Raw genomic sequence first — 27,948 nt, forward strand, 5'->3', positions numbered from 1 at the left:
CAGCCTTTAATTACGGATGATGATGCCATGAAAACATGATGAAAGGCACAGCAAGATAGGAAGCGTTAAGTGTCAAAGGCATTTTTAATTCCTTTCCTTGTTGATTTATATGCAGTGCCTAGATACATCACACCCGAGTGGTGAGCCTACCAGGGCCTGTGTGTACATTTATACGGGATGGGTTTCTCCAAATTTCTTGAGACGGTTCTACGGACGAAGGCGGGGGGGAGGAGAGGGGTGAAGGTGGGCGGGAGCCAGGACAGGCTCCGCCCGGGGGCGGCTCTCCTCACCCGGGTTCCCGGCTCGCCACACCCGCCTGTCGGGTGTTTCCTGCGCAGCGCGGCGGGATGGGGTTGGTCTTCTCGGAGGCCATGAGCGACAGCCTGAGGGGACAGCGGGAGTTTCTGCGGCTGCAGGTGGCAGAGGCCGGCGGCGGTGCGGGGAAGGTCACCCGCGGCTCTCTGCCTGCACGGGGCTGGGCTGGCAGCTGCAGCTGCGGAGCTTTGCGCTCCTCTCAGGGTTAAAGGTGCTCCGTTTGCGTGCTCCGCCAGTTCCTGTGTGGTTACCAGGCTCAGGTGTGTAAAGCACCTGTTCTCTGTGTCAAAGAACTTCCTCAACAGTCTGCCTTAACAAACTGTATAAGTGAAAACTAGTAGCCAGACCCTAAAAACACAGTTTTGGAAACCTAGTTTGAAAAGTACACTTTTGCTCAAGTTGAGCTCGCACTCAAGTGCAGCTGTGCTACTGCAGTGTTGAGAAACATGTATATGTTAAAGTGAATCAGTAATAGTGTGGTTGCTAAAACATGGATCTTATACTCTTAAAATACATGAGTTAAATATGTTTCAACTCTTCCACTATAAGGAAGTCTTTCAAACAGCTTTTTGCTTAAAGTTCAATCGGGTAACTGCAGCTATTAATTGTTCTGGAAACCTCAGACTAGAGCATGGGGATGTTTTATTCCCTCTCATAAAATAAGAAAATAGCAGCAGAGAAAAAGGAAAAACAGTTTGATCAAGGTTCAGAAAGCTGTGCTGAACAGACCTACAGAATAGCACTAGTTATAGCTTTCTTAATTGTCACTAAATATCTTGTAACTTACTTGTAATATTTGAATGCTAAGCGCTGGAATGCGATCTGAAAGATTTAGCTGGAATTCTTTTCCTTTAGTTTTGCATTTAAATTGAACACAGGTTAAAATTTTAAAATACTCAAGTAGTGACGGATGAACTTCCAGTTTAATAAATTGCCAGTAGATGGCATATTTTAGCTTACAAAGCAGTGTGCAGACAAGACAGTAGGTTTTGTAGGATCACAAGTAAACCTAACTCTGAAGGTGACCCTGGAAATGGGTCTAAGAAGAAGAAAGATAGCTTAAGGAAAGAAGATATATTAAAATAGTGGATAACTCTTAACTGTTCAAAGAAAAGCAACTTTTTGCAAGGTTTGTAGACATAATTTTCTGTTTCTTAGATGCAATCACAAGTTTTGTGTACAAATCTTTTTATTTTCTTTCCTCCACACAGAGATGCTGCTCCAACCCCCAAGGTTTTTGGAAATCCAAATAACAGGAAGGTTTTCAGTTTGAAAGATTGATAGTGAAATTAAAGTGGAAGCTTGCTTCATGATCTGCTTCTCTGTTATGCAAACAGAAAGGAAGAGTTGAGTAAAGAGCTTGAATTCAAGCTAACATTTGTAGGTAGCTGCAGACTTTGAATGCCAGTCTTTGCCTTGGCTAGTTCTAGCTCAAATGCTCAGGCATTTATAAAAAACAAACTTCAAGGGCAGTTACAAAAAAACCTTTTCAAAATTACATATAAAATTCTTGCACATTGCTCTTTAGGAACTTCCCCTGCATTGTATTTCTTCTTTTTGACAATAGTTATGGTCAGCATAGTACATTTCTTTCCAGCACTACAAACACCTGATCATCTCTGATCCCTACTGTGTTTGCAGACACACCTGCCATGTTAGAAAACCACCATCTTTTGAAAATGCATGAAGTGTAAAGTTGAATCTGGTGTAAAAGATTCAGTGGAGGCAGGGGGAGAACTAAATTTTATGTCATTAGGGGATGGAAGAAAGTAGCCCTGCTTTAAGCTTGGGGAGAGTGTAGGGAAGAGGAAAGACTGCCATTTGTCTTTTCCATATGTGACTAAAACCTGTGATGTGTCTGGAGTCTACTGTTAGACTTTCAGGCTATTTGTAGAAAATGGTATAGCTTGATTTATTTGCTTTTAGACAAAAATCATAACTAGAAATACTCGGAGAAGTTAGGTCAGGCTAGGACCTGAATGAATAGCTTAACTTAAAGCAATTATACATTTTCTTACGGTGAAATACTGGGACTTGGATGCTATCAGTTCACCCATCTTTCTCTGAAAACAATCATATTTATTAATAAAATAGAAGCTTACACTTGAAGCAATATGATGTATTCACTATAAGATATTCAAAAATACTGATCTGATTTAAATGCAAATCGACCCTAAAACAACATATGGGATCAAAAGTTCTTGGAGCTTTTCATAGCTTCTGAATGTCCTTAAAGTGCCCCATGATTAAAATGTTAAAGGAATAGGGTACAATTGTTACTTCAAGCCAATTGATGTCCGTCAAGAAGTCATCAAAATTGTTTCAGCTAGAATGCCTTCCCTACTAGCAATGACTGTGTGACACTGCACAGAAATGAACTAGTTACTCTTTGGGTAGAACTGGAATGAAACACAGTAGGTGTTGCTGAGACAGTCAGAACCTGTGAAAGCTTCTCCTGCTCCTTGTAGATGAACAAGTGTCCTGTAAAATGCTTGGAACAAGATTTTTTTGCTATTCATTTCTGTGACAGAACACTTTTTATTTTTAAGCAAAAATCCCTCAAGTAGGTGTATGCCGTCCTCTGAAGAGAGAGAAAATACAAAGCTGTTTAGTGATTGACTTATTCTGTGTGTAAGATTGTAGGTTGGAAAGAGGCTGTTACAAAAATAAGAAGGCAAATACATGACAGAAGTTGGTAAAGACCCCTCCAAATCCCAAACCTTGGTGCATGCTAAAGCTCAGTCAGTTTTAGAGTCATTGTGATGTGTGCTGGACACCCAAACCAGCTCAACTACTTCCGAATAAGACAATATTAAAATATGTTGGGCATGTTTTTTTTCTTTACACCTTTCTTGGGATAACTCTGAAAAGAAGGGATTGTGGCGTTGTAAATTGTATCTTAATGCTTTTTGGAAGAATAATAAAAACTCAACTGTTTGCCTTGGTGTTGAAGGACTTGCCAGTTGTTTGTATTGTCTTCATGTGGCTCCAGAATGAACTACCAGTCTGTGTCAAGTGCAGACTGTTTGTGGTAGAAGTTTGTTGAGACTTCATTTTTTATCATGAGCCTGCTCCTTAAAGTGTCGTTTGCAAAATTATTTTCAAGCACTTTAATGTATCAGATCTACAGCTCAGGACTAGTTTATGGCCTTGCAAAGTGCTTTTAGTGAGGCTGACTGGGTTAGAGGAGGTCTCTTCTCCAGGCCACAGAGCAGTTATAGCAGATTGTTTATTTTTGTGAGCTCTGTGTGTGCTCTTAACACAATTAAATATGGGGATTTCATTAATTTCTTTAGTCGAAGTGCTATGTTCTGTACTTTCTGTTCTGGTGAGACTTTCATTCCTTGTTTGTTTGGGGTTTTTTTTAACATCCCAAATGTATACCTTGAGAAAGCTATTGCAATAGCTATTTACTAAGAAAGCCGTTTTAAGATGTAGAAGGCAGCCTGGATAAAGATACATATCTGAAAGTGGCAAGTAGGAATGCAGAAATGTTTGTGGCTGATTATGCTTTTCTCAGTATGGATGAGAACACTTTAAATATTTCTTATTAATATTTCTAGACCCTGACATTACTGTCTAGAACCAGGTGTCAAAGAACCCTGACAGGTTGTTTTAATAGGAATTTGTCTGACTTCACATACTGTGATGCTCCTAAAGATTTTATTGTGGTGAGACAGGCTTAAGTTTGATTAGTGCATAATACAAGTACATTGTCTTCAAATAATACAAAATATACTAAAACAACCTTGTATATTCTATATGTAGTGTTATTTAGAGTGATAAGAAGCAAAGTTATCGCAGAAGGTCACAGCACAGTATAGATTAAAATTCTAATTTACTGCTAATGAATTTGATTCTAGGATTGCATAAAGAAGAGCTTACTAACTTTGCATCTCAGAGGAGCATTCTTACAGTGATGTGTAAAAGCCATTCTAAACACAATTTTAAAGGCTTTTAATTTAGGGTATAGACATAGAAAAGCCTAAGGTCTCCTGTCAAATTTTAGCCAGGTTTCCTAATGCATTTAGAGGAATCAAAAATGATTTCTTTAATTTTGAACAGGACCCCACCAACTCAGTATTATGCCACTCCCTCCCCTGACACCCCATCCCACTCCACCAGTTAGATATTAGTTTGTGTCCTGCTGTTATTTTTATAGAGGTAGCACTGCTTTTGGCTCTAAAAACTTGCTTTTTCTTCTTTCCTTGGGAAACTCTACACAGAGGAAACCAACTCATATCTCAGTTCTCCTGTATATAGCACGTCTGCACTACCTGAAAGATAACCCTATGGAGGAGGAAGCTGAGATTTTGTTTTAATAACAGGGGGTTTGGTTCTTTTTGCAGTGGTATTATAAGAGTTGAATTACATGAAGGTATCTTAGTGTGTATGGGAATAATACTGCATAGTAACCAGTGGTTTCTAGTCCATACAACTAAAAAATTTAAGTCCTTGAAGGATTTAAAATCCTTTGTAACTGTTTTCAGTTATATCTCAGTGTGTAAGTGTTTAATTACTTAACTAGAAGACATTTTTCATTGGAATGCCACAAATAATTGGTGATACACTGAATCCTTTAATGACAGACCTTTTTCTCATATTAGCTTAATCATTAATAATGAGATCTGAATTGAAGACTTGTTTGTAATTTTGTTGTATCACTCTTTTCTCTATCACAAGATGATACATGGGAAGGCAGTATCTGGCTCATTTGTTTTGGTATTTTTATGTATAACAATCAGACCTAGGGGTTAAGTGCATCTCTTGATGTTGTCTAGCTATTCAAGTTTTTACCTAGATACATTTCTGGGAAAACTGTACAAAAAAGCAGTGAGGAGAGAAGCACAGATTCAGAGTAAGAGAATTCACTGATTCACTGGTCAGAGAATGGAAGAGAAAATTGGGTTGCATAGAGGCCTGCCTACTGAAATGAAGTGAATAGGTGGTAAATAGAGCACGATGAATTCTCTAAGCTATTGCAGAGCACTTTATTCTGGTTTTGAAATAAAACCCCAAACCCCAGAAAATGAAAAACTTCTGTGTTTTCTCCAAATCAAAAAGTAAATCACATTCTGCCATCCAAAAAAAAATTGTTTCTACTACAACAGGACAATAGGAGCATTTTGCTGTAGCAGCAGATGTTAAATAAAGAAGTCTAGAATGTATCTGATCCTTGCAGAAGCTTTTATGAGACAGTGTGCTGGGATTTTCTGTGGTGTTGATGGTTCTGGAGAAAGGAAGCTTGTACCTGTGCAAGCACATATGTACACACCCTGAGAAACAAGCAGGAAGAACAAGAGCTGTCTCTGATCACAAAAACTGCAACATCATGGGAATAACTGAGATGTGATAGGGCAGCTCATGAGACTTGAAATCTGTAGCAGACAGACACTAGCTCTTCAGGAAAGACAGGAAGGAAAGACAAGGAGTGGTGATACCCATGATGAGAAGGTGTAGCTTGTGGGTTATTGTAAAAGTAGAGTCCACAAAACAAGACACTGTGGAAGGAGCATGCTGCAGGTCACCAATCAGAGTAACAAAGTGCATGAAGAAACAAGAAGCTGTTTTCTTAACAGCTGAAGGTCTCTGGGTTACTGATTGATTCTCATGAGACTGTAGTCTCCATAAAGTCTGCTGGAAGTGCCATAAATAGGAGGACATAAACAATTGAGTACATTTCTGCAAAAATGTGAGGAATAACTGCTTGATACAGGTATGTGTGTAACCAGATGGGCTATCCAAGGGCCATCATGCACAGCTCAATTTGTTATTTACAAATAAGAGAGAACTGTAATATTAGAGGCAGACTTGATTGTGGCAAGATGAGTCGCAGACCCTGGACATTGGGAGAGAGGATTTCACCTTGCTTGGCAAACTGGTAGGTGAGGTGCCATAGGAACTCTGAAGGATAAAGGAGTTCAGGAAAGCTGACATGATTTAAGTGTCAGCTGAATGTCCTTGGTCGCAACACAGACTGGGAGCTGAAAAGTGGGAGCAATTCACAGAATCACACAGAATCACAGAACAACGAGGTTGGAAGAGACCTCCAAGATCTTAGAGTCAAACCCATGCCCTAACACCTCAACTATGGCACCAGGTGCTATGTCCAGTCTTTTTTTAAACACATCCAGAGATGGTGACTCTACCACCTCCCTGGGTAGACCATTCCGGTACTTTATTATTCTTTACATGAAAAACTTTTTCCTAATATCCAACCTATACCTTCCTTGACACAGCTTGAGACAGCATCCTCTTTTTCTGTCAGTTGCTGCCTGGTGGAAGAGACCAACCCCCATCTACAACCTCCTTTTAGGAAGTTGTAGAGAGTGATAAGGTCACCTCTGAGTCTCCTTTTCTCCAGGCTAAACAACCCTAGTTCCCTCAGTCGTTCCTCATAGGGTTTGTGTTCCAAGCCCCTCACCAATCTTGTTGCCCTCCTCTGGACACGCTCAAGCATCTCAACATCCTTCCTAAACTGAGGGACGCAGAACTGGACACAGCACTCAAGGTGCAGCCTCACCAGTGCCGAGTACAGGGGAAGAATGACCTCCCTGCTCCTGCTGGCCGCACCATTCCTAATGCAAGCCAGGATGCCCTTGGCCTTCTTGGCCACCAAGGCACACTGCTGGCTCATATTCAGTTGGCTGTCGTCCAGCAACCCCCAGTCCCTTTCCTCCCAGACACTCTCCAGCCACACTGTCCCCAGTTTGTAATGTTGTAGGGGATTTTTGTGGCCAAAATGCAGAACTCAGCACTTGGACTTATTAAACTTCCACCTGTTGGACTCTGCCCATCCATCCAACCGATCCAAGTCTCTCTGCAGAGCCCTCCTACCTTCCAATAGATCAACACAAGCTCCCAATGTCATCTGCAAATTTACTAATGAAGGACTCAATACCCTCATCCATGTCATCAATAAAAATATTGAACAGAACTGGTCCCAGTACAGACCCCTGAGAGACACCACTGGTGACTGGCCACCAGCTGGATGCAGCACTGTTCACCATCACTCTCTGGGCCTGACCATCCAGCCAGTTCCTGACCCAGCAAAGAGTGCTCCTGTCCAAGCCATGGGCTACCAGCTTTTCCAGGAGTATGCTGTGGGAGACAGTGCCAAAGGCCTTGCTGAAGTCCAAATAGACAACACCCACAGCCCTTCCTGCATCTACCAGGCAGGTCACCTGGTCATAGAAGGAGATCAGGTTGGTCAGGCATGACCTACACTTCATAAACCTGTACTGGCTGGGTCTGATGCGCTGGCTGTCCTGTAAGCGCTCTGTGATAGCACTCAGTATAAGCTGTTCCATTACCTTACCTGGTAACTGAGGTCAGGCTAACTGGCCTGTAATTACCAGGATCCTCCTTCCTACCCTTTTTGAAAACGGGTGTCATATTGGCTAGTTTCCAATCATCTGGAACCTCGCCAGTGAGCCACAACTCTTGGTAAATGGTGGACAGTGGTTTTGCAAGCTCCTCTGCCAGTTCCCTCATCACCCTGGGATGGATCCCATCTGGTCCCATTGATTTATGAATATCCAAGTGTCTCAGCAGTTCTCTGACTGCCTCTTCTTGGATGACAAGAGGACCATTCTGCTCTCTGACACCATCTATCAACCCCTGAGGACAGTTGTCTAGAGGACAAGCTGTCTTCCCACTAAAGACTGAGGCAAAGAAGGCATTAAACACTTCTGCCTTCTCCTCATCTTTAGTTACCTGTTAGTTTAGTTACCTGCCTCATCCCATAACCTTTCCTTTTACCATTAATATATTTGTAAAAACTTTTTTTATTACTTTTAACAGAAGTTTCCAATTTAAGTTCGAACTGGGATTTGGCCTCCCTAATTTTTTTTCTACATGCCCTATCATCCCCCTTAAACACTTCCTGAGAACCCAGACCCTCCTTCAAGAGAGGATACATCTTTTTACTTCTAAGTTCCTTCAAAACCTCGTTGCTCATCCAGGCTGGACGTTTGCCTTGTTGACTCATCTTTCAGCACACAGAGAAGGTCTGTTCCTGTGTGTGCTAGTTTGAAAACAAACTAGTGGGAGACACCAAGTCAGAATAACAATTTAATAGGGAAATAAAAAGAGGGGGGGAAGGAAAAAAAAACCAATAAAAGCAGATAACACTGGGTTAAACTGACAGAGTTAGGATACAACCTGGCACCCTGTTAGTCAGGGTGGTGGTGGCAGTCTGGTAGAATGGTGGCTGCAGTCCTCCCGAAGTGGTGATCCTGTAGAAACAAAGGGTCTGCTCCTCCTCAGAAGGTCCAGTGGTAGCTGTGTAGCTCCTGTCCTCTGGAAATCCAGTGGAAAGGCGTTGCCTCTGGTGGTCAGAGTCCCAGATTATATCCACGATGGGATGCTTGGTTCCTCCCTCTGGGTGGAGCATCTCACAATGGGGTAATGAGTCATGAGGCAAAGTGTTGATTAGGCTCATTAGCAGAAGATAGTCCGGAGGGAGTTATCTCTGAGTCAGGCGGCAGGACAATGATGGGCAATTAACAGAAAGATAGTCTGGGGGGAGGAGGCAAGGAAAACACTGCCCCACCTGGTTTCAACGGCTCCTGAGGATGGTAATAGAATACACTGCAACCCAGGACACTGTGCCCTCAAGATCTGTTTTGAAGCACACCCATCTCTCCTGAACTCCTTTGTTTTCAATGGCTGTTTCCCAAGGAACTCTCTGAATAAGTCTCTTAAACAGGCCAAAGTCTGCCCTCCGGAAGTCCAGCGTAAAGATCTTATTGGTATTCCTCCTGATTTCACCAATTATCGAGAATTCTATAATTTCATGATCACTGTGCCCCAAGCGGCCTCCAACCTTCACATCACCCACCAGTCCATCTCTATTTGTGAACAACAGGTCTAACATAGTTCCTCCCCTGGTGGGCTCACCCACCAGTTGTGACAAAAAGCTATCCTCCACACACTCTAAAAACTTTCTAGACTGCCATTTTTCTGCTGTATGAAGTTCCCAGCATGTGTCTGGTAGGTTGAAGTCGCCTACAAGAACAAGGGTTGATGATCCTGAAACATTCTCCAGTTGCTTATAGAATAAGCTGTCCACCTCTTCATCCTGGTTGGGAGGTTGATAACAGACGCCTAGTAGAATGTCAGCCTTGTTGGCCTTCCCCTTAATTCTTACCCATAAACATTCAACTTCTTCATCATTAGTTTCAATACCTATGACATCCAAAATCTGCCTAATATAAAGGGCCACCCCTCCACCTCTTCTCCCTTTTCTGTCTCTTCTGAAGAGCTTGTAGCCATGCAGTGCAGTGCTCCAGCTATTTGACTCATCCCACCATGTTTCTGTGATGGCAATCACATCATAGCTTTGTTGTAATACCATAGTCTCTAGCTCTTCTTGGTTGTTACCCATGCTGTGTGCATTAGTATACATTCACCTCAGCTGGGCTACTGATTTCACCCCTAACTCAGGCTTACCACCCTTGGGTCTGCTTCCAGACAGCCCTGCCACATCCCCTTCCCCCTTCAAACCTAGTTTAAAGCCCTCTCAATGAGTTCTGCCAGTTCATCTGTAGAGATGCAGGGACACTGGAAGACAGCAACTAGGGCATAAGTCAGCAGTGTACCCTGACGGAAAAGGCAAAAGGACAAATGAGGGCTTTATAAGCTACAGTGAAGCCAGTAGGTTGACAAAAATTGCCATTGTCTTCTATTCAGTGCTTTGCTAAATGCATTTAAATACTGCATCCACTTTTTGCCCCCTTCTCCCCCAATGCAAGAATGATGAAAAAGAGCAGCTTTTGCAGCAGACCATCAAGATGGCCAAGGGCTGGAGCACTTCCTGCAAGGAGGCCAAGTGAGCTGTGCTTACTTAGCCTGGAACGGGATGCCTTCTGAGGTGCATGATCCGAAGGCAGCCCCCCACCAACTATGAGTAGGTAATCAAGAAAGCACAACCAGGAAGGGCGAGAGGTAATGGGTATACACTGAAAGCAGATATGGGGAGCAGTTCAGACTGAGTGTAAAGAGAAACCTTTTCCCCTGCAGGGTGAATCCAGCAGTGGAGCAGAGACTCAGTGAACCTCCATCCTTGGAGGTTTTCAAGACCTGGCAGGATAAAAGCTCTCAGCAGTTTGGTCTCCTGGTCTGATCACATAGCTAACCCTGTTCTGAGCAAGGCTGCTGAGGTCCAACCCAAGTTATTTTATGATGCTCTAACCTCCGTGGAAGCAGGCACAGACTGTGGCTCACTGTATTTTGTGGATCCTGTGAAGGAGGATTTCCTTACATCTCTTTCTTCCGAGGCTGAGAATTGTGAGCAGTTACTGCTTGATGTCTGCACTTGTGCTGAGCACCACATGCACAGCAGCAATCTGTTGAAACAAGATATGACTTGGTCTAACTTTTAACTGACAGCTGTCAGATAGACTTTAGGTGTATGTAAGTGATAATGATACAGAAATAACATCACAAGGGATGGAGAAGGGGACTGAGAATTAAAACCTCTGTGTCCCCTGCCTGTCAGATCGCAAAACAAAGCAAAAATTTTGTTTGTGGGAATAATCTACCTGAAAAAGAATTGTTCAATCTCCTGTATATTTTGAAGATTTTGTAATATATAATGCTGCATGAGGTACATGAGGTACATTTCCTCTATGCTGTATGTAGCATTATGTATCCAGAATTAGCACATATATAACTCAGTTGAAATCAGAAATTTCAGTAAAAAGCTATGACCATTATTTAAGCAAAACACATTTTAAAAGTCTTGCTTTGAGATTACAGCAGGTTGGTTCTGCCAGTCTTTCAGAGTCAGATTAGGCTGATAAGAGTGGAAGACTGGAGGATTGAAACTCTTGAAAAGTGTAACTTTTTCTTAAAAGTTATACAGGAGGAGCCAAGAATCACTGAAAATGCTGGAAAGAGACTAGTTAGTGCTTAGGGCATATAATTGTTTTATTGTTGTTTTGGGGTTGCAGTTCAGAGTGATTTGGAGGGGTTTTTTATAGACTTTTGGGGTTTTTTTTCTTCTCAGCAAGAGGATTTCTTACCAGACAAAAAGATAGCCTTCTTGGTGGGAAAGCATCGTTGCTTTCAGGAGTCAGATATAGTCCTTCAAGTTAATCTTTGATGGGAGCCACTTAACTTGTAAGAAAATAAACAGGCTAGAAAAATAATATACTTCTGACTGATCTTGTATTTACTGATAGTAAAAGTGTTTTATTATAACCTGTCTACAACATGAATCTCTGGATAGTCTCATTCCCGTTCTGCTGCTGTCCCTCTTCTCTCCCTATTTTACTGTCAGGCTCTAAAGTGCATTCTTCTCCCCAGGTAATATTGGATAGCCAGGAAACAGTCATAGATCTGCTTTCATAGCAGTTAGTCTTTGAGAGTTTATAGACTTGCTCCCTGTATGCTCCCTGCGTGGGCATGGAAAAGATTCTATACTCCTTGGTTTAAAAAAAAGTCAAGATCAAGTAAATCTGGAAAAGGAAGAGGTTATTTTTCTATGTTTTGACAGTACAGTGGAAGTACATTTTTTTTTCCTGAAAATCCATGCCAAACTTTCCTTGTTTTTTTAAATCTTTTCTTTCTTTTGGGGTCCCTAACATCATCTAGGTTTATTTTGAGCCATGATAAAACTACATTATCCTATTCTAATGAGGACCAGATGGTGGTATAGAAAATCCTCTATAGTTCTGTACCGAAGTGGATACTGTTATACTCCTTTTTTTTTTTTTTTTTCCCTTCTCTTTCATGGTATTTTTTTCCCCCCTGCTTTGTTTTAACAGCTTCTTTTGAAGTTTTGGCAGTGATACAAATTAATAAAGGAAATAGAAATTAAAGGCTTTTCTTCCTCAGTTAGTTAAAATTGTGGAGTAAGTGGGCAGATAGTATAAAACATTGCTAGGGAAACTCATCCTCTAGTGCAGTAAGGCATGGTCTGCCTTTTCATAGATATAAATAATACAGCATTTTCTTCTGTAAGTGAAATTTTCTTTTGACAGAAGACGGAAATGCCAAATATATTTATCTCTTGCAAAAAAAAAAAAATCTTAGTTCATTCAAATTATAAATCATAAGATTTCTACTTCTGAAAATGGCTTTCAAGTGTTCTGTACTTTCATCTGTTCTTCAGCTCTTGCCTATGGAGAAACATGTATGCATTTTACACTGTATGCACAAGTTCTGTCACATGCATTCACAAATTAGCTTGAAGCGAAACTGTTGTTGAATGTTTTCCATACCTACAAATGGTTCTAAAGCTCTCAGTTTCATAAGAAAATGTTTTGGGATATTATTTCATCATGTATGTTAATGTGTAACTATTAATATCATTAGAATGTAATTTAGAGTTACAAAAGGTGTGTGACAAAAGTATCTGTGTTTGGAAAAAAACTATCAAAAACTCACCGAAAGCATAGAAAAATACAATTTAATATCATATATTTTCTTTCCTCTGCACTGTCAGCTCTTGGTTAGAGGCAGACCAAAGCATGATTGCATTACTTTCCTGCCAGGACTGTATTGCCTTAAGAGGTTTGCTTTGAATGGCAATAAATGCAAGTAACAAGGCAGTTTTCTCTTCACATTCAACACTTTGTCCTTAAATCTGAAATGAAAGTATGGAAGTACCCCGTAGCATGCTTATTAATTGACCATTTTTTTGGACTAAATTATATTGGGGTTTTTTTCTGAATTAAAGAAATAATAACAGTAAAAAATAAAGTTAGATCTACTATAAGAGATGGAAGAGGACTACAACACTTTATATCCAGACAGTCATGTGTTTCTCAAAACAAGATGTTGTAACTTCAGTTATACAGCTGTTTATTATTGGTGTTTGCCTGCCACCTCAATGTCTTCTTGAAAATGTACGAACAAATCATAACATTTATATATGCCCAGTAAGAAATAAGTTTAAACCTTCCAGCAGGAGTTCTATGTTTTTTTCTTATTGGAAGCTGTCTGATAATCTAGGTAACCCTCCAGTGGTTTTTGAAGTTCTTTCTTTTTAAGAAACTTCTAACTGAAATTTCTATGACAATATGTGACAGGATGTATAGTAGAAGAGACAGCTGAAGCATTTTAAACACAAATTCGAGTGAAAAATGAGATTAGACATTTAGCAGAGATAAAGTACAAGCAGTATTTGTACCTGCATATTTAAGGAGGTAATGTTTTTGTACAAATGTACACCTTCTTTAAGTTATTGTTTTTGTGACATTTGAACTGAATCATGGATTCTACACATAACCATTTGCTGGACTTCCTTTGCTACAGATACTGAGAATTTTGTGAGGAAGAGATGAGGAAAACCTGATTTATTTACCAGATAGCTCATGGGGCTCCTCTGACACCTCTCCCCAGTTAGTTTTAAATTCCTTAAAATTAAAAATGTATTAAGAATGTACAGATGCTATTACAAGATAGGTCAGTAGGGCTTTTATTAGAAACTAGACATTGATAAAGACAAATGCAAAATGTTAATGGAAATTGGATGAGGAAAAACCAAAATTTTTGAAAAACAGAAGCATTAATGGTTTTTTGATACCTATTAGGCACCATATTAGTACCCCATCTTAAGCAGGTAAAAGGAATTCATAGAATCATAGAATATGCTGAGTGAAAGGGAGTCATCAGGACCATCATGTCCAGCCCCTGGCCCTGCACCTCATAAGCCTATGGTTTGTTCTTGGTAGGGACCTCTATCTTGCACGTCCTGGTCCTTTATCCTGGGATGCTTTTTGAGTAATGAGCTAACAGTAGGAATGGAAAAGAGTATGAGAAAGTATGAGTAAAGGCAGGTGGGAGATGACATCTCTTTTATTTGAAGATGATTATATTTACAAATACAATTTTGGAGTTCTGTTGTTTTGGTTTTTTTCCTTAATAAATTCAATTAACCCATTACTCAGTCAAAATACTATCAATTATTTATCAGTTGATCTTAAAATGAAGCAGTACTTGAAAGGCATATGTGTGCTATGTTTTCACTCTTGGCAGGAAAAATGGCTAATGTTAAAATGCCATTGAGTTTCTGAACAAGAAAACTTTTTCCATGCTTTTTCACTTCCATTGATAAAAAAGGAATGTACTGACACAGGACAGGTTTCTGCAGTCCTTCCTGGGCCCAATAAAACTTTGTGTGATAACATTTTTTCTGTCTACAGATTTGTCACCTTATCTTTGTTAGTAAAAGATCAACCTCTATGATGATACCTGAAAAATTTAATTTTTCTTAATGTCTCAGACACTGAGTCATTTTCTTCAGGGTCTTGTAAATCCCTAACCTTTTCCTCCCCAAAGTTTTCAGTGAGATTTAGTCAAAAGGATTTTTTTTTTAGTTCTATTAAAATGAAAACAATTGTTCCCTTTCTTTCTCGTGAAGTAAAATGTAAGCAAGTTTTGCCTTTCCAGATTACCACCATCTGTTTCCCTTTGGGGTGGGAAATAGCTAGATTTGTTTTCTATTGACAAGATACTAGTAGCACTCATGACATCACTAATGCATTTGTCTTGAAGCATTACATAAATTGTTTTGCCCCCTAGGTGATCTGGGCTTAATTCAGAGAAATAAATGCTCTCTGGCAACAATTCTATATCCTTATTAGTTTCTGCGCATCAAATGGAACAGAACAAGATAAATTATATCTGTACTGAGGAAGATTAGAACTATCTGTCTTGCAGGAAAAAAAGCCAGTTTGCTTTGTATTAGCTGACATTGTATACTCTGCCTGATCACTGTAAAGAAATAAATGAAGTGGTTAACAAAGAGCAGATTTTAATAGCTATTTCTGGCATGCAATGATTACCAGCAAAACCAAAAAAAGACTGGTTGCTGCACTAGCAGTGAGACAAATATTAATTAAATTTATTCAATTGAATCAATTCTACTGGTGTTTTTTGGGGGGAGTGTCTGTGATTAGTACATATCATTGTGAATGCAGCTTGCAACTTTTGTCTTGCTTGGAGGTGCACCTCCAGCTTATCCTTACATATTTACTCTCAGTTTGTTGGAGGAATTTAACTGACTTCAAGGGAAAAATGCCTTTGGAAGCTGCTTCCTGTGACACAACAAATTTTCCATAATTCCTTTCTTCGTAGAGGAGCAAACCTATCATTTTAGTCTTCTGTTAAGTCCACTGAAGTAAAATTTGGTTTTTTACCTGTTTTCTATGAAATAATGTTTCCTGAATGTTAAGTCTGGGAGAAAAAAATATTCAGTTATTAGTCAGATATTGAAATTACTTGATCCTGGTGGGTCCCTTCCAACTCAGAATATTCTGCAATTCTGTGTGATATTTTTCAGTGCAGTTTATGTTCTGTCTTGTGGGTAATATTGTGAGACCCTTTTCTTTTTATGATAGTTCTTTGCTTGTAAAAAATTTTTAATCTATCTTTGTGTGGGGAAGCTTTAAAAATTGAGGGGTTTTTTTAAAGAGTGCAGTTTCTTGCAGTGCTAATAATTTTAATTGCTCTGTGTACTTGATGTGAAAAATATTTGCAAAGAAGCTTTGAAGCAGCAGGATAAAACATTTAGCTGTGATTTATTTTAACTGTTTGATCTGGAGGCCCATTTCCTGACATGTCTGTGCGTATGCTGGTCATAGAACCAAACAGACACTGTGTAATTATTTTAAGTTGTCATCTCTGTATTGCACTCTGGTGACTTACACAGGAGGTGTAAAGATAGGTATCACTATTCTATTTTCCATTTATTTTTTGCCAAACAACCATTTCCAGCAGCTTCTGGTTTTACCCATTAGGAAGAATGACACTAAGGATACGTCACATTAGCCTTTAATCTTTCATCTGCTGTTGAAATGCCACATGTAGCTGTACTATCTGCACACTAACTTTCATACATGTTTTGGAAGGGATTTGCACACTTTTGTATGTGTGACTGTCACTTTCTTTTAAACTTAAGCCTTATTTTTCATTGCAGCTCTAGTGCTCAGAAGTTAGAAATTAGCACTTTTTTAAAAGAACACTTTCAGAGTGTCTGACCATTGAAAAACTGTAAGTAAAAATAACCTATTATAGGCAGAGTAACCATGGCCTATAACAGATGTATTAACCTGTGACAAAACTGGAGAGTTCTTTTAACATGAGTGTAAGGGTACTCCAAGAATTTCTTCAAGTTTCACTTTTTTTAGATTTAGATACTGAGTTTCAGAACTTAAGCAGCGATGGTGTTTATCTGGTTATTTCTTATAAGGTAGTTAATTCCTTTCCTGTCTGAAGATCTGTTTACCAGTCTGTTGGTATAACTATGTCTTAATGATGGTGGCATGAAATACATTCTCCATAGGTTTACTGCCATGACTGCCCTCAAGCTAAGTGTTTGTCCTGCCCAGTATTTTAGACAGGTTGGGTAAAAGAGCATATGTCCCAGGAGAGCTGTTAAGCATAGTGGGTTGCAAATTGACTCTTCATTGAGAGGCGATTACTGTGTCTTCCTCCCCACAGTCACATAGACTCACACAAAATACACCAATGAGATTGTATTTAATACACATGGACAGTGAAGAAAAGAGCACTTTGCACTGGCTCTGCTTTTCATTTCTATAGAGTATTTGTACACCACCTTCCATCCCATTTGGGGGTACAAAACTAAAGTAGCATCCATTCCCTCTACAGCATCTGAACATGGAAGAGAGAAAACATTGGAGTCTAAATATTGGAAATTTCTTGTCCGGTGAAGATGTGGCTTTTAATCCAGAGAGGTTCTTTTTTTTGCAAATTGTCGAAGTTGATTAAATTATTTCAGATGAGAATTTTCTCCCGCTGGATTTTAATCAATGAAATGATGGTATAAATGCTCTTTTATGCGGTTTGACATCATTGTGGCAGTCTGAAGAATAATCAGTAGAAATGATAAGGATGGTTACCACTGACTAGTTTATTAGCATTATCAGTTTCACAGTACCTGACCTTTTCCCTCTCCACCTCACTTCCCTTCGTCTGTCATGATTCATTTTGTAACATTGATTTCCTTTTACTATAGCGGTTTGTATGTGGCAGACTTCAAAATCCCAATCAGCCCTTACTGTTGCTCACACAGTGTTGAGAAACTACTAGCCGTATTTAAAGAAAAGTGGGAAAGTTATTTGTAATTGGGTCCTCTTGAGAGTGTCATAAAATTTTAAATGTCACTTGTTACTTGTACCCATTTTATTTTGAAATACTATACTTAATTTTTAAATTATGCCGTCAATATTTTTTGCCAATATAGAAGTTACTACTGTCACTTTTTTTATTATGATATTAACTGTGTCTATAAAATCATGGTCTGATTGTTATAGGACACAAGTAATTGAAAAGCATGCTTGGATGTGTACCCATGCATCCACATCATGTTGAGTTCTCTTGTGCACAGCAACCTGATTAGGAAAATTACAGCATCGCTCTTCCTCCTGTGCTAAAACTGCACTTGAGACCATATATCTGTAGTTTTCAGTGCAAGTGTAGTCACGTAAATAATTCCTGCTGAAGTTTTTATGTAGATGGGCCGTTTGTGTACTTAAAATGAAGTAGAATTTATTCCGTAAGACACGGCACTTGGATGGTGAATGGTTGTTCACCTGATATGTGTGATGTGCACCTGTGGCTTGTTTCCTCAATAATCATCTTCTCCCATCAGTAAGACTTTTCTAAATAAGCTACAGCCCACCTCTGCTAAGTCTGAATTATATACTTATTACCTATGAAAATCTATAAAATGTTTTGCAGTAAAAATTAATACCTACTGTTCTCAATTCTTACTTCTATTCTGTCATAATGGGAAAAGAAGTAATATTAAAAATTATTGTAAAGTAAGTCCTAAGAGAGTAGGATTTGGCTTCTTTCATAAAATATGCATATTAATAGATCAAAAGTCTTTCACTATCCCAGTGTGACTGACATTTTCAATAGAACACATGCAGAGGAAAATAAGACACAATTACTAGGAAATTAACAGCTGAAAATGGGATATTGATTTGAACTGCAGTCAAACATGGTTTGGTTTTCTTTAATCTAATTTCGAGTCATCTTTTGTGGTAGACTCTGGAGTCTTTTCCTATATAGATATGTTTTCAAATCCTGACTTGCTTAAGGTCAACTTAAGGCAGTTGCTCAAGGAACTCATTTTGCCTTAAGATCTACCAATAGTTGTTTGCCAGTGCCAGCCTATCAGGATATCATGGTCATTCAAAACTACCCAAGCTCAAGATACTCATTTAAGATTGGCATGTTAAATGGAAAAGCTATTGCCCATAAATTGTTTGAATTTTTAAAAGACTAGTTCAGAGGAATTGCCTGAGTGCCCATGTAGGTGTTTGACACTTAGAGCATCCAAAATTCATTTAAATATATATACTCTTTTAGGGTCGAACATTGCTTTTAAGCCTATTTAGCTGATCAGGTGTCAGATCTGGACATGCTAAAGCAGTTTTTGATGGCACAGGGTAGGCAGGTGCCCTGCCTTTTTTCTGCTTTGTCAGAGTATGCCAGAGAGGTGTTCCCGGCTGTGCTGCACAGTTGGCTACAGAGCTCCCTGAAGAGAGCTCAGATGTACTCTGAACTGCTTTTTCTAATGTTATTCTAGTAAGTTTAAGTTTTGCAATGAAACAGTATGTAGTAGAACAACTTTGGCCATAATTTTTGCTCAGTTTTTCCTTTTCTTTACGGAGAGCTTGAAATCCAGTGGAGTCAGTGTGGAACTGCCTTGGAACACTTGAAACACTTAGACTAAATCTCATTGTTACTCAGATTCCTATTGTAATCCTAACAGCTACAGCACTATATTCTTTTGTTTTGCCATATGAAACTATGACAAGTAACAAAACTGATCTTGGAAATGAAAAGCATGAATGAAGATTTTCAAAGGAGTACAGAACAAAGGGAACTTCTGGCATTTAAGAGAAGTAATCCTAGATTTGGCATAAAATCGCATAGGATCAAAGGGATTTTGGAGCACACATTCATGTATTGCTACTAAGATTTCTCTGTATAAATTATGACTAAATAAAAATTGGTTTACAGACCTCTGCATAAGTACTGTAGCTTACTTAGAATCCCCAAACACATCTCAGGGCTTTCTTGCTACATTGTAAGCTTATGGACAAAATAGCTCTTGTAAACTATTCATTGTAACATCATGAAACTTCAGTAATAGCAAGAATTAAATTATTCTTTTAGCCAAATGTCACTAGACCTGCTTTTTACTGCCTTCTGTGCATTAGTATTCCTCTGAAACCATTGTTTCTTGGCTGTCACATTTCCCCATGTACACAGGGAATGTTCATCTCTAAGATTCATAATTCTAAAACTTCCCTCCAATGGATCTTCTTTTCTTTTTTTTTTTTTTAAGAAATTAATCTAAAAACAGTATTGTGTTTCATCTATGTAAAATTTTACAACTGCATGGAAGAAGTTTGCTCAAAGGAAAGGAATTACAGGCATTCTTCTATGCATTTCATTCCACCACTTGCTTTTGGATGGAGAAATTTGAGGGTTGTTTCTCTCAAGTGAAAGAAAAAAGATCTAGCTAAAAAAGAATATGAAAAATATTTGATTGTTATCTGGCTGCTGTCTATAATATAGAAAACAAGTTGTTTTCAATTATACTAGGTTATTTATATGAACTACTTGTAGATATATGTGGAAGTACCCTTGGGCTTCTGGAATTTTATATGACAGTCTCTCGCGGCATGGTGTTTCTTTGACTTTATTGTTTGTGAGTTATCTTTTTCTTTCAGCACTTGGGTTTTAAAGAGCTGTCAAAATATAACGTGTGAGGGGGTTTTTGTTGGGGGTTTTTGTTGGGGCTTTTTGTGTGTGTGTGTGTATTTATTTTTAAAGAAATCGTGCTAGGATCCTTTAGTTTACTTTTGTAGGTTTGAACTTACAGCCTCCTTTTTATGCCATGCTTACTTCTTTCTAACCCCTGTGTATATTAAACTGTCTGTTTTTCTTCTTCTCCATTGTTTCCTTTTAGCAAGATCTGTATTTCATCAGCATATCCTTGTCCCACTTCCTTACCATGTGCTTCTTCAAATTGAAGCTCATTTAGGGTAATACGGTGCATCTTGGAAGCATAGGCCCTTATCTGTGCTGACAGGCAAACAAAGGATCCCTTAATACTTTTCACATATGTGGAAACTACGCCTATAATCACACTGAAAATGAAAATAAAGTCATTAAATGGATATTACATGTCATTATTTTATCCTATCATGTCAGCCCTCAGCAATTTACCAGGCTTAGGATATTTGGGGCAAAAATGGGTCTAATTAATGGGCAGTGTACTTGTTTATTTTAAAATTTCCAACTGTCTTGTTGGATAAGATAAAATATAATTATTTTGATATTTTATTAAGTGGTTTGTCAGCCATTATATTATTACTTCAGCTAGAAAAAAAAAAAACCAATGAAACAAAGCAATCTGAAAATTATGGCTATCAGAAAGGTAAAGCCTGTTGATATTTTTTGTGAGAACAACAATTGCAATGTAAGTCTTGAGGAAAGAGAAACAGATTAAATAGTACTGTGAGACTATAGTGAATGTCGTTTTTCCTACTGTGTACAATTATATGTAATTAGATCTGTCCTTTTTTCATTATGCTGTCTCAAAATTATTTCTACCTATCTAGGTACTGAATAAACTTGTAAATCAGATAGCAAGATCAACATAGTCTGAAGAAAATAATTAGTAACAATTTAACAGAAATTGTTCTGTTCAGGCTAAATCAATGGTAATGGAGATGAATAAATGGGTGGAAACCTTAAGTAATTACAAATCCTTTAAATTATTCTTGAATTAGAAAGCAGGAGAAAAGGACATATTTAATTACTTTTAAGGATTCATTAGAAGAGAACTTTCTGAATTCACTCTTTATTCTTTCTTCCCTAGAATACACTTTTTCAGGCAGCTGGTATTCTGTTTCCTGTACCTTGCTGAACTTTTCATCCAATTTGGTTAGCTAGCCTTGACGTACAAACCCAGGTAGTCAGTTTTTTCCCCAAGAGAGGAGTTATAAACATTACTGTGATGAAGCAGACTTCTTGTTGTGTTAACTAACTTCTCCACTCTGGTTTCAGACTGCTTGGTTTTGGCACAGTTCTTATTTTTTTCATCACTCTAAGAAGGAAATTCTTTTTTGTTTTCTGTACAGTTGAGAGGAACTTTTAAGAAATACTGAATTTACTTTACTTAATGAAAATGTACCAGTAGGTTTAGATGGGGCATGTAATTAAATAATTATATCTAATAGTCTGCTTTTTTTTCTTCTATATCATAGAAAGTTCTGTTGGACACGTGAATATGTTGACTAGATTGTACTTTTTGCATTATTGTTTTTAATTTTAGTTACAGAATTATTTCCTTATTGACTTTTTGTATATATTCCAGTATGTATAAAAGATCTGCTATCTTCACAGTGTTTTTCTATTTTTGTAGCTGTGGTGTTGCAGAAGAGTTATTAGCTTTATGGTGCATCATGAGGAAGAGAAATCTTCAAAGGGCAAAGAGGTGTCAAGATTGACTCTAAAATTACCACAATTAAATTAGAATTAGGCAGAATGATTTGGGAAAGCAGGTACTCTATGGATCACCATGGAAATGTGAAGGTCAGAGAATCTTGATCCAGAGAGTCCTGCTGAGACTTGGGGAACTCTCAAAACCTAACACTACTATTTTAGTTGTCTGGACTTTGAGAAGCATCATTAGAAAGATTCTGCATAAAAGCATTTGCTAATTGACCTAAATGCTTTTTTTTTGTATGGGATATTACTGAAGAAAACCATTCTCAATCAAAAACTATGAAAGACTGCCTTCTTAGTTAGTGTTTTGGAGTTACAGACCACTGAGGGATTGACTCAATCTTTAAAATAAATGGATGAATTAATTTTGTTTAACCTCTCTCCGTTCTTTAGCTGGAAAGGCAACTAGTACTGCAGAACCTGATGCGAGAGAGACAAACAGCCATGCTGATTGCTTGGACACAGGAATTTCTCAGGTATTTTGGGACTTTTTTTGACTTTCTGCTACACTTTAACAACTGGGTATGAAGTTTATTCCCTAACAGAAAATATAAATATATTACATTATGTATTTTGCTGGATCTTTCTTTTGCGTTACAACAAATGGTTATTTTTATCCAGTAATTGCTCAGAGATTGATCAAATGACAAAGGGACTCTGAATTCTGTCTGCTTCTGGATGTGTTTTGGTTATGTCTGTACTGCAGATTTATTTAAAAGCGGAGGCATGAGCTGACAATAAAATTATATATCTGAAGTACCAAAAGTCCAGTGTAAAATAAAAGTTATTTGTGGAAGAGGAGAGAATATTTAAAACCCATGCTATTTTTTTGTCTGTACTGGGATTTAATGAACTATTAGTGAGTAGCATATCCCCATCTGGATTTTTTTAATGCAGTGAACAAGTGGACATATTCTGAAGTCTACTCACTTAAATTTGAGTCAACTGACCCAAGGGAAAAAGAAGCCTGGCTAATAAAGCTATTTTGCACAGGGAAGAACTTGCCCTACAATACTTTTGTTTGATAACATGTTTTTCTTGTGCTGTAACATGTTTAGAGGGAATGCAGGAAATACTTGTGGTTTTGTGTACAAAGTGAAGACTAAATGCACCTTATGCATTATGGATTCTCTGTAGACTCAGATGTATTTGGGAATGAACACAGAATCTACATTGTTACATGTTGCAAGTGGCTGGGTATATGTAATTGCACGTGCATGCTACATGAGTTAGATCATCCCATATTTGTTAGATATATTCCAAAATCACTATATGCATTTTTTTAAGTACCCTTGGGTTGAGAAGGAAGGCAACCAGAACACAAATGTTTCTGAGGAAACCAAGACTTGTTCTTTGATTAGAGATTTTAGAAGGATATACAAATCCCAGACAGTCAAGGTCAACCTAAAGTAACAGCGCTGATGTGCTGAATTTCCTAAATAATATTTTTCTTTTCTTGCACAGAGCAATAAAAAGGAAGAACCCAGCAGTTTTACTGCCTATACTTCTCTTAAGCTTTGTATTTTCCTATCAATATGATATGGGCTATGGGACACTGTTGCAAAGGATCAAAGGTATGTAAGTCTGTCTTGTTCTCACGTAGAACCAAGTTTCAGATAACCTGTTATGTTTTTTAAATGGCTGGGAGAAAACTTGTAATAGGTATTTTGGGGCATTTTTTGGACAGAAATATTATGTCTCTTTCTTTCCTTCTGTTAAAACCAGGTGTCTTGCTAGTCAAGAGTACTCACTGTACTTTTACAGCATTTCTTTTCAGTTAAGACTGTCATTTTCTCCTCTCATTTCAAAAAATTTGAATGCTAGGGTTATAAATACAGCTGATGTAAGAATTGCATATTTGGGAGAAATGACAGATCTAGTGATTTCCTTCTGTATGCCACTGTTTTTTGGGGAAAGGGTTAGGGATTATAAGACAAATATAATTATACAAACATGAATCATGTCCTTACACCTTCATGACCAAACACAGTCATCAGCTGATGATCTTACTGCAGTGTCCTGCTAAGACTGAAGAAAGGTGAGTCCCAGAAAGTGGGGTCTTGGCTCATGGTTTTTCCTTGTGTATCTGATTAAATGATGGCCGTTGAGGTTTATGGAGGTGTATTTGTGTTAACCCTGATTCCTAGTCAAGGAGACCAGGTCAGTGAGTGTTGACTGTAAGTGAAGACAGCATTGGGCCATGGCTTGTCAACTTCACAAGCTGTCTTAGTTAACTAAGCTGGTTGTCTTGTCTGGTACTGACACAAAAATGTTGAAAATTAAAATCTCTCTCAGCTCTTGGTGCTTAGCCTCCAGATCTAACACCTAGGTTTCCTAACTCTGTATGCTTCATTGAAAATAATGGTAGACTAATTACACAAAATGTGCTGTAGTTTCTGCTGTGTGCAGGTGCAAATACGTTTAGGTGATGCAGGAATGTATACCTGTGAACGCTTCCTCAACTGCATTAAATAAACTTCTTTGGTTTTTAATATGAAGGGTCTGCTAAGCATAGGGAAGAAACACTGGGTAGTTCTTGGAAATCAAAGTGTTGAAAAGGAGATTAGTACATACAGAGCAGCATTAGCACCTGGAATTAAGGATTTGTATGTAATGTGTTTACTGTGTACCCTGTGGTCCTGTATAGGTTGGAGAGGGGCAATGTGGTATCCTATTGCTTTCCAAACAGGAAAAGTCATCCTCATCCCTTCAGATCCATTAAGAGAATTTCAGCAGTATACAAGGCTTGTGAAAATGTTCTGCAGTAAAGAACCTGTGGAGCCAAATAGAAAATAAAATTGAATATGCCAAACTAACTGTTTTTTCCAGGATTTTTTTTTCTCCAAAAGAAATGTGGTAGATCCATTATAAACTTGTGAAAGCATTTGGTGTGGTATTACACAAAGATTAAGTAGTGTGGAGGACATGGAAATTAGTAGACAGGTAAGCATTAGTGTAAATAAATTAGGTCAAATTTTGTGTTTGAAAAGGAAGGTTAGGTTTTAGCAGGGTTATTAACAATATTCCTCAAGATTTGATCTGGATCTTCTTTTGTTTTATATTTGAAATTATGAGTAGGTTATACTAATCAAATCTTTGGGTGACGAACTTGATTATGTTCATTAACAGAGAAGAAATAAACTGTAGTGCAAGAAGAACTGATGATCTGGAGAAATGAGACAAAAAAATAGGATTCTATTTGATAAGGTAAGGAAGAAACTAGGGACTAATAGGGATTTCTACCTCCAGAGCTCACCAGGTGGAAATGGTAGAAAAAGGGAAAACTTGAATGCAGATGAACACAAAATTGGTATAATCCAATAGTGGGATGAAAATGAGAGTTGAGCGAAGTCTAGAAACATCAAATGAGGTTTCCTAGTACCATAGCATGGTTGAGGTTGGAAGGGACCTCTGGAGGTTGTCTGGTCCAAACCCCCTGCTCAGGCGGGATCATCTATAGCCAGCTGCCTGGGAAAATGTCCAAAAGGCTTTTGAATATCTCCAGGGATGCATATTTCACAACCTTAGTACAAGTAGAGTACAGACGGGAAGGTGTAGGAAAATAATACCTACTGTGGAAATTTACATGTAATTTAGATCACTTCTGTAAAGGGAATCTAGAATTGTACTGAAGAGCTAAAACTATTAGGGAATGACAAGCTGCCTTGCAAGAGAAAAAAATGTGATTAATTTGTTTAGCTTTGTAAAAAGACATGAGAGATTTGGGTCTACAGATCCTACTTACAGGATAGGGTAAAGGAAAGTAAGAGAAGGAAATTTAACTAATTACCAATATCAGCACTAGATTAAAAGGAAGTGGAATAGCCTGAATGAATCTGGTCTGGACATCAGGTTCAGGAGTTCATTTTTATTTTAAGGTTAAAATTACGTAGTTGAAGAGAAGGTTTTATGACACAAGTGACCTGCAGTCTCAATGCTTATTCTCTGTACTTGACTGATCCCTGTGTTCACTCCCACGCCTTTACAACCATTTCCCTGCTTATCTATCTATTTGTTGGTGCATGCCATGCTTCATCTCTCTGGTGTAATATTGAATGTATACACCATTCCCTTTACTTTCTTTCTTTAACTGATCTCTTTCCTCCAAGGTATACCTATCATCAGCCTCATAGCCAGTTCCCTCTCCTAAGCTTATCTGCAATCATTTCTGTGCTGCATGGTGAACCTTGTATCTGAACTACCTTGATCACATAGGTCCGCATCTGCTGCCCTTCATCATTTGGAATAGTTTTGTAACCCTGAGAGGTTTCATTCTCTTTCATTAGGCATTTTGTCTCTCATCTTGCTTACAGTTAATTTTTTCTTCTGTCTCTAGCCTACTTGTCAAAAAAATTATCTCATGATTTTAGTATTCTTCCACACTGAAATACTGGAAGGGTGTTTTTTCCTGCTTTATAGCTTGGGCTAACTAAAACCCAATGTGAACATATAAGGGGAAATACCTGTTTTGAATTCTGCTTGTGCCGTTGTAAAGCCCCAAGTTACCAGGCCATGTATCAGAACCTAATCTTTTGGGGATGTCAGGGTTAGAGAACAGCCCTCAAACTATGTTTTCTGAACCTCTGAGGACGCAAAGAATCAGTCATGGACCTGCTATCTGTGTTCTTGGCCTTGCTGTTTTGCTTTTCTTCCCAGTCCAGGCACACACTGCTGGTGTTTTTCACACAAATTATTAGAGGAGGGGAGGGATTTTATAGCCAGCCCTTAATTGCACAGGACTTCTCCAATAAGCAGTGGAACTCTGGCTTCCTTTTCTAAGATTTAGATAGCTGAGTCCTTGTGTCCTGAGCAGTGTGAGGAGGATGGTGATGGGGCAATGGGCTCTAGTATATATGAGGGACAGGCACAGAGATTTGCCTATCTACTTCTCTGTCATGCAAGAGCTTTTGCTATCTCCTAATCAGATGCTATATGCAACTGACTGATGTCATGGGAGTGGTAACCAGTGTTGGATATTACTGATGGTCCCAGGCACTGTAGTACTATAAAAATTGCAGATTTTGGCACTTGGACCTGCTTTATAGAATGACCATAATCTTGACTGCATTGCAATATTCAGTCAACATATCACACATAAATACAGTTCAAACGACTGCTGTAACAATCATGAAGCTGGGACTTAAGGCGTAGATAACAAGATTGTTGGCATTGTGCCAAATGGCATCAGCCAAAACAAATGCATTCTTTGCCTAATCTTTATCACTTCGTATATCACAATCAGACCACCACAACCTGTGTATGATGTTCAGTCTGTATCTTTGTTTTTTGGATTCTCTATCCTAGATGTTCAGCCTTACTCAGAGAATTCTGCCCTCTACAACTTTCCCCTGATTGCTTCATGTTTAGGTTACTGTCTTAGCAAATCTTTTTTGCGAGCAGTGTGCTTTGACTAATGTTTTCTCAAGTCCTGTGCCACCCACATTCTGACACCTTTTAGGCCTCCTCCTGAGGCAAGAAGAAAAATTGTGCCAAATTTTGGTACAGCTATGATTCTGTGTACAGGTTTACTTTATAAAGCTTATGTACACCTTTATGTGTATGTCTGATCCACTTTCTTCTCATATTCCTAATTACCCCATCAGTCCAAAATTCCTTAGAGGCAACTTTGCTGTTATATTGACATCAGCTTGCTTGTAAAATACAGAGCTATGACTTGCTATTTTGCTATTGTGGTCCAAACAAGAATGGTTTCTTAATCAACCAAAATCAGTTTAAGGGGTTTTTTTTCCTTCCTTTGCTTTCTAACTGTAAGGCTGAGGAAATTGACTTTTTTTTTTTCTTTTTTTTTTTTTTTTTTTAAGGTGAAGAAGAGAGCATACTTGACACACAGACCACTTTGCTAGAATTGCCAAAAGGACCTCTCACTTATAAAGACTTGGAGAAAATTAGAATATCTCAGAGTAAATTCTTCATAGAAAAATAGGAAGATGTTATTAAAGCTATATATCTGAAACGTGATTATAATACTGCATTTCAACATAAATAAAAAATTTTAAAAATTGATAAGATTATGAGCTCTTGTAAAATCAAAATTTAATTAATTTTTAAAAATCAGTACTTTCTAAAGCAATTGTTTTCATATTATGTGTATCTCTTAGAAATATT

The 27,948-nt window shown here is 38.3% G+C and overlaps 1 protein-coding gene across 1 annotated transcript; it reads left to right on the top strand.

The window, feature by feature from the left end:
* The first annotated feature begins 347 nt into the window (after positions 1-347).
* On the top strand, positions 348-27,766 carry PLGRKT (plasminogen receptor with a C-terminal lysine). The gene is given in 5 exon segments (XM_048292858.1): positions 348-416; positions 22,216-22,322; positions 22,324-22,344; positions 23,287-23,396; positions 27,645-27,766. Coding segments are annotated over 5 exon segments (429 nt in total).
* The last annotated feature ends 182 nt before the right edge of the window (positions 27,767-27,948 follow it).

This window comes from Corvus hawaiiensis, chromosome Z (assembly GCF_020740725.1).
Source record: "Corvus hawaiiensis isolate bCorHaw1 chromosome Z, bCorHaw1.pri.cur, whole genome shotgun sequence".
Taxonomy (NCBI): Eukaryota; Metazoa; Chordata; class Aves; order Passeriformes; family Corvidae; genus Corvus; species Corvus hawaiiensis.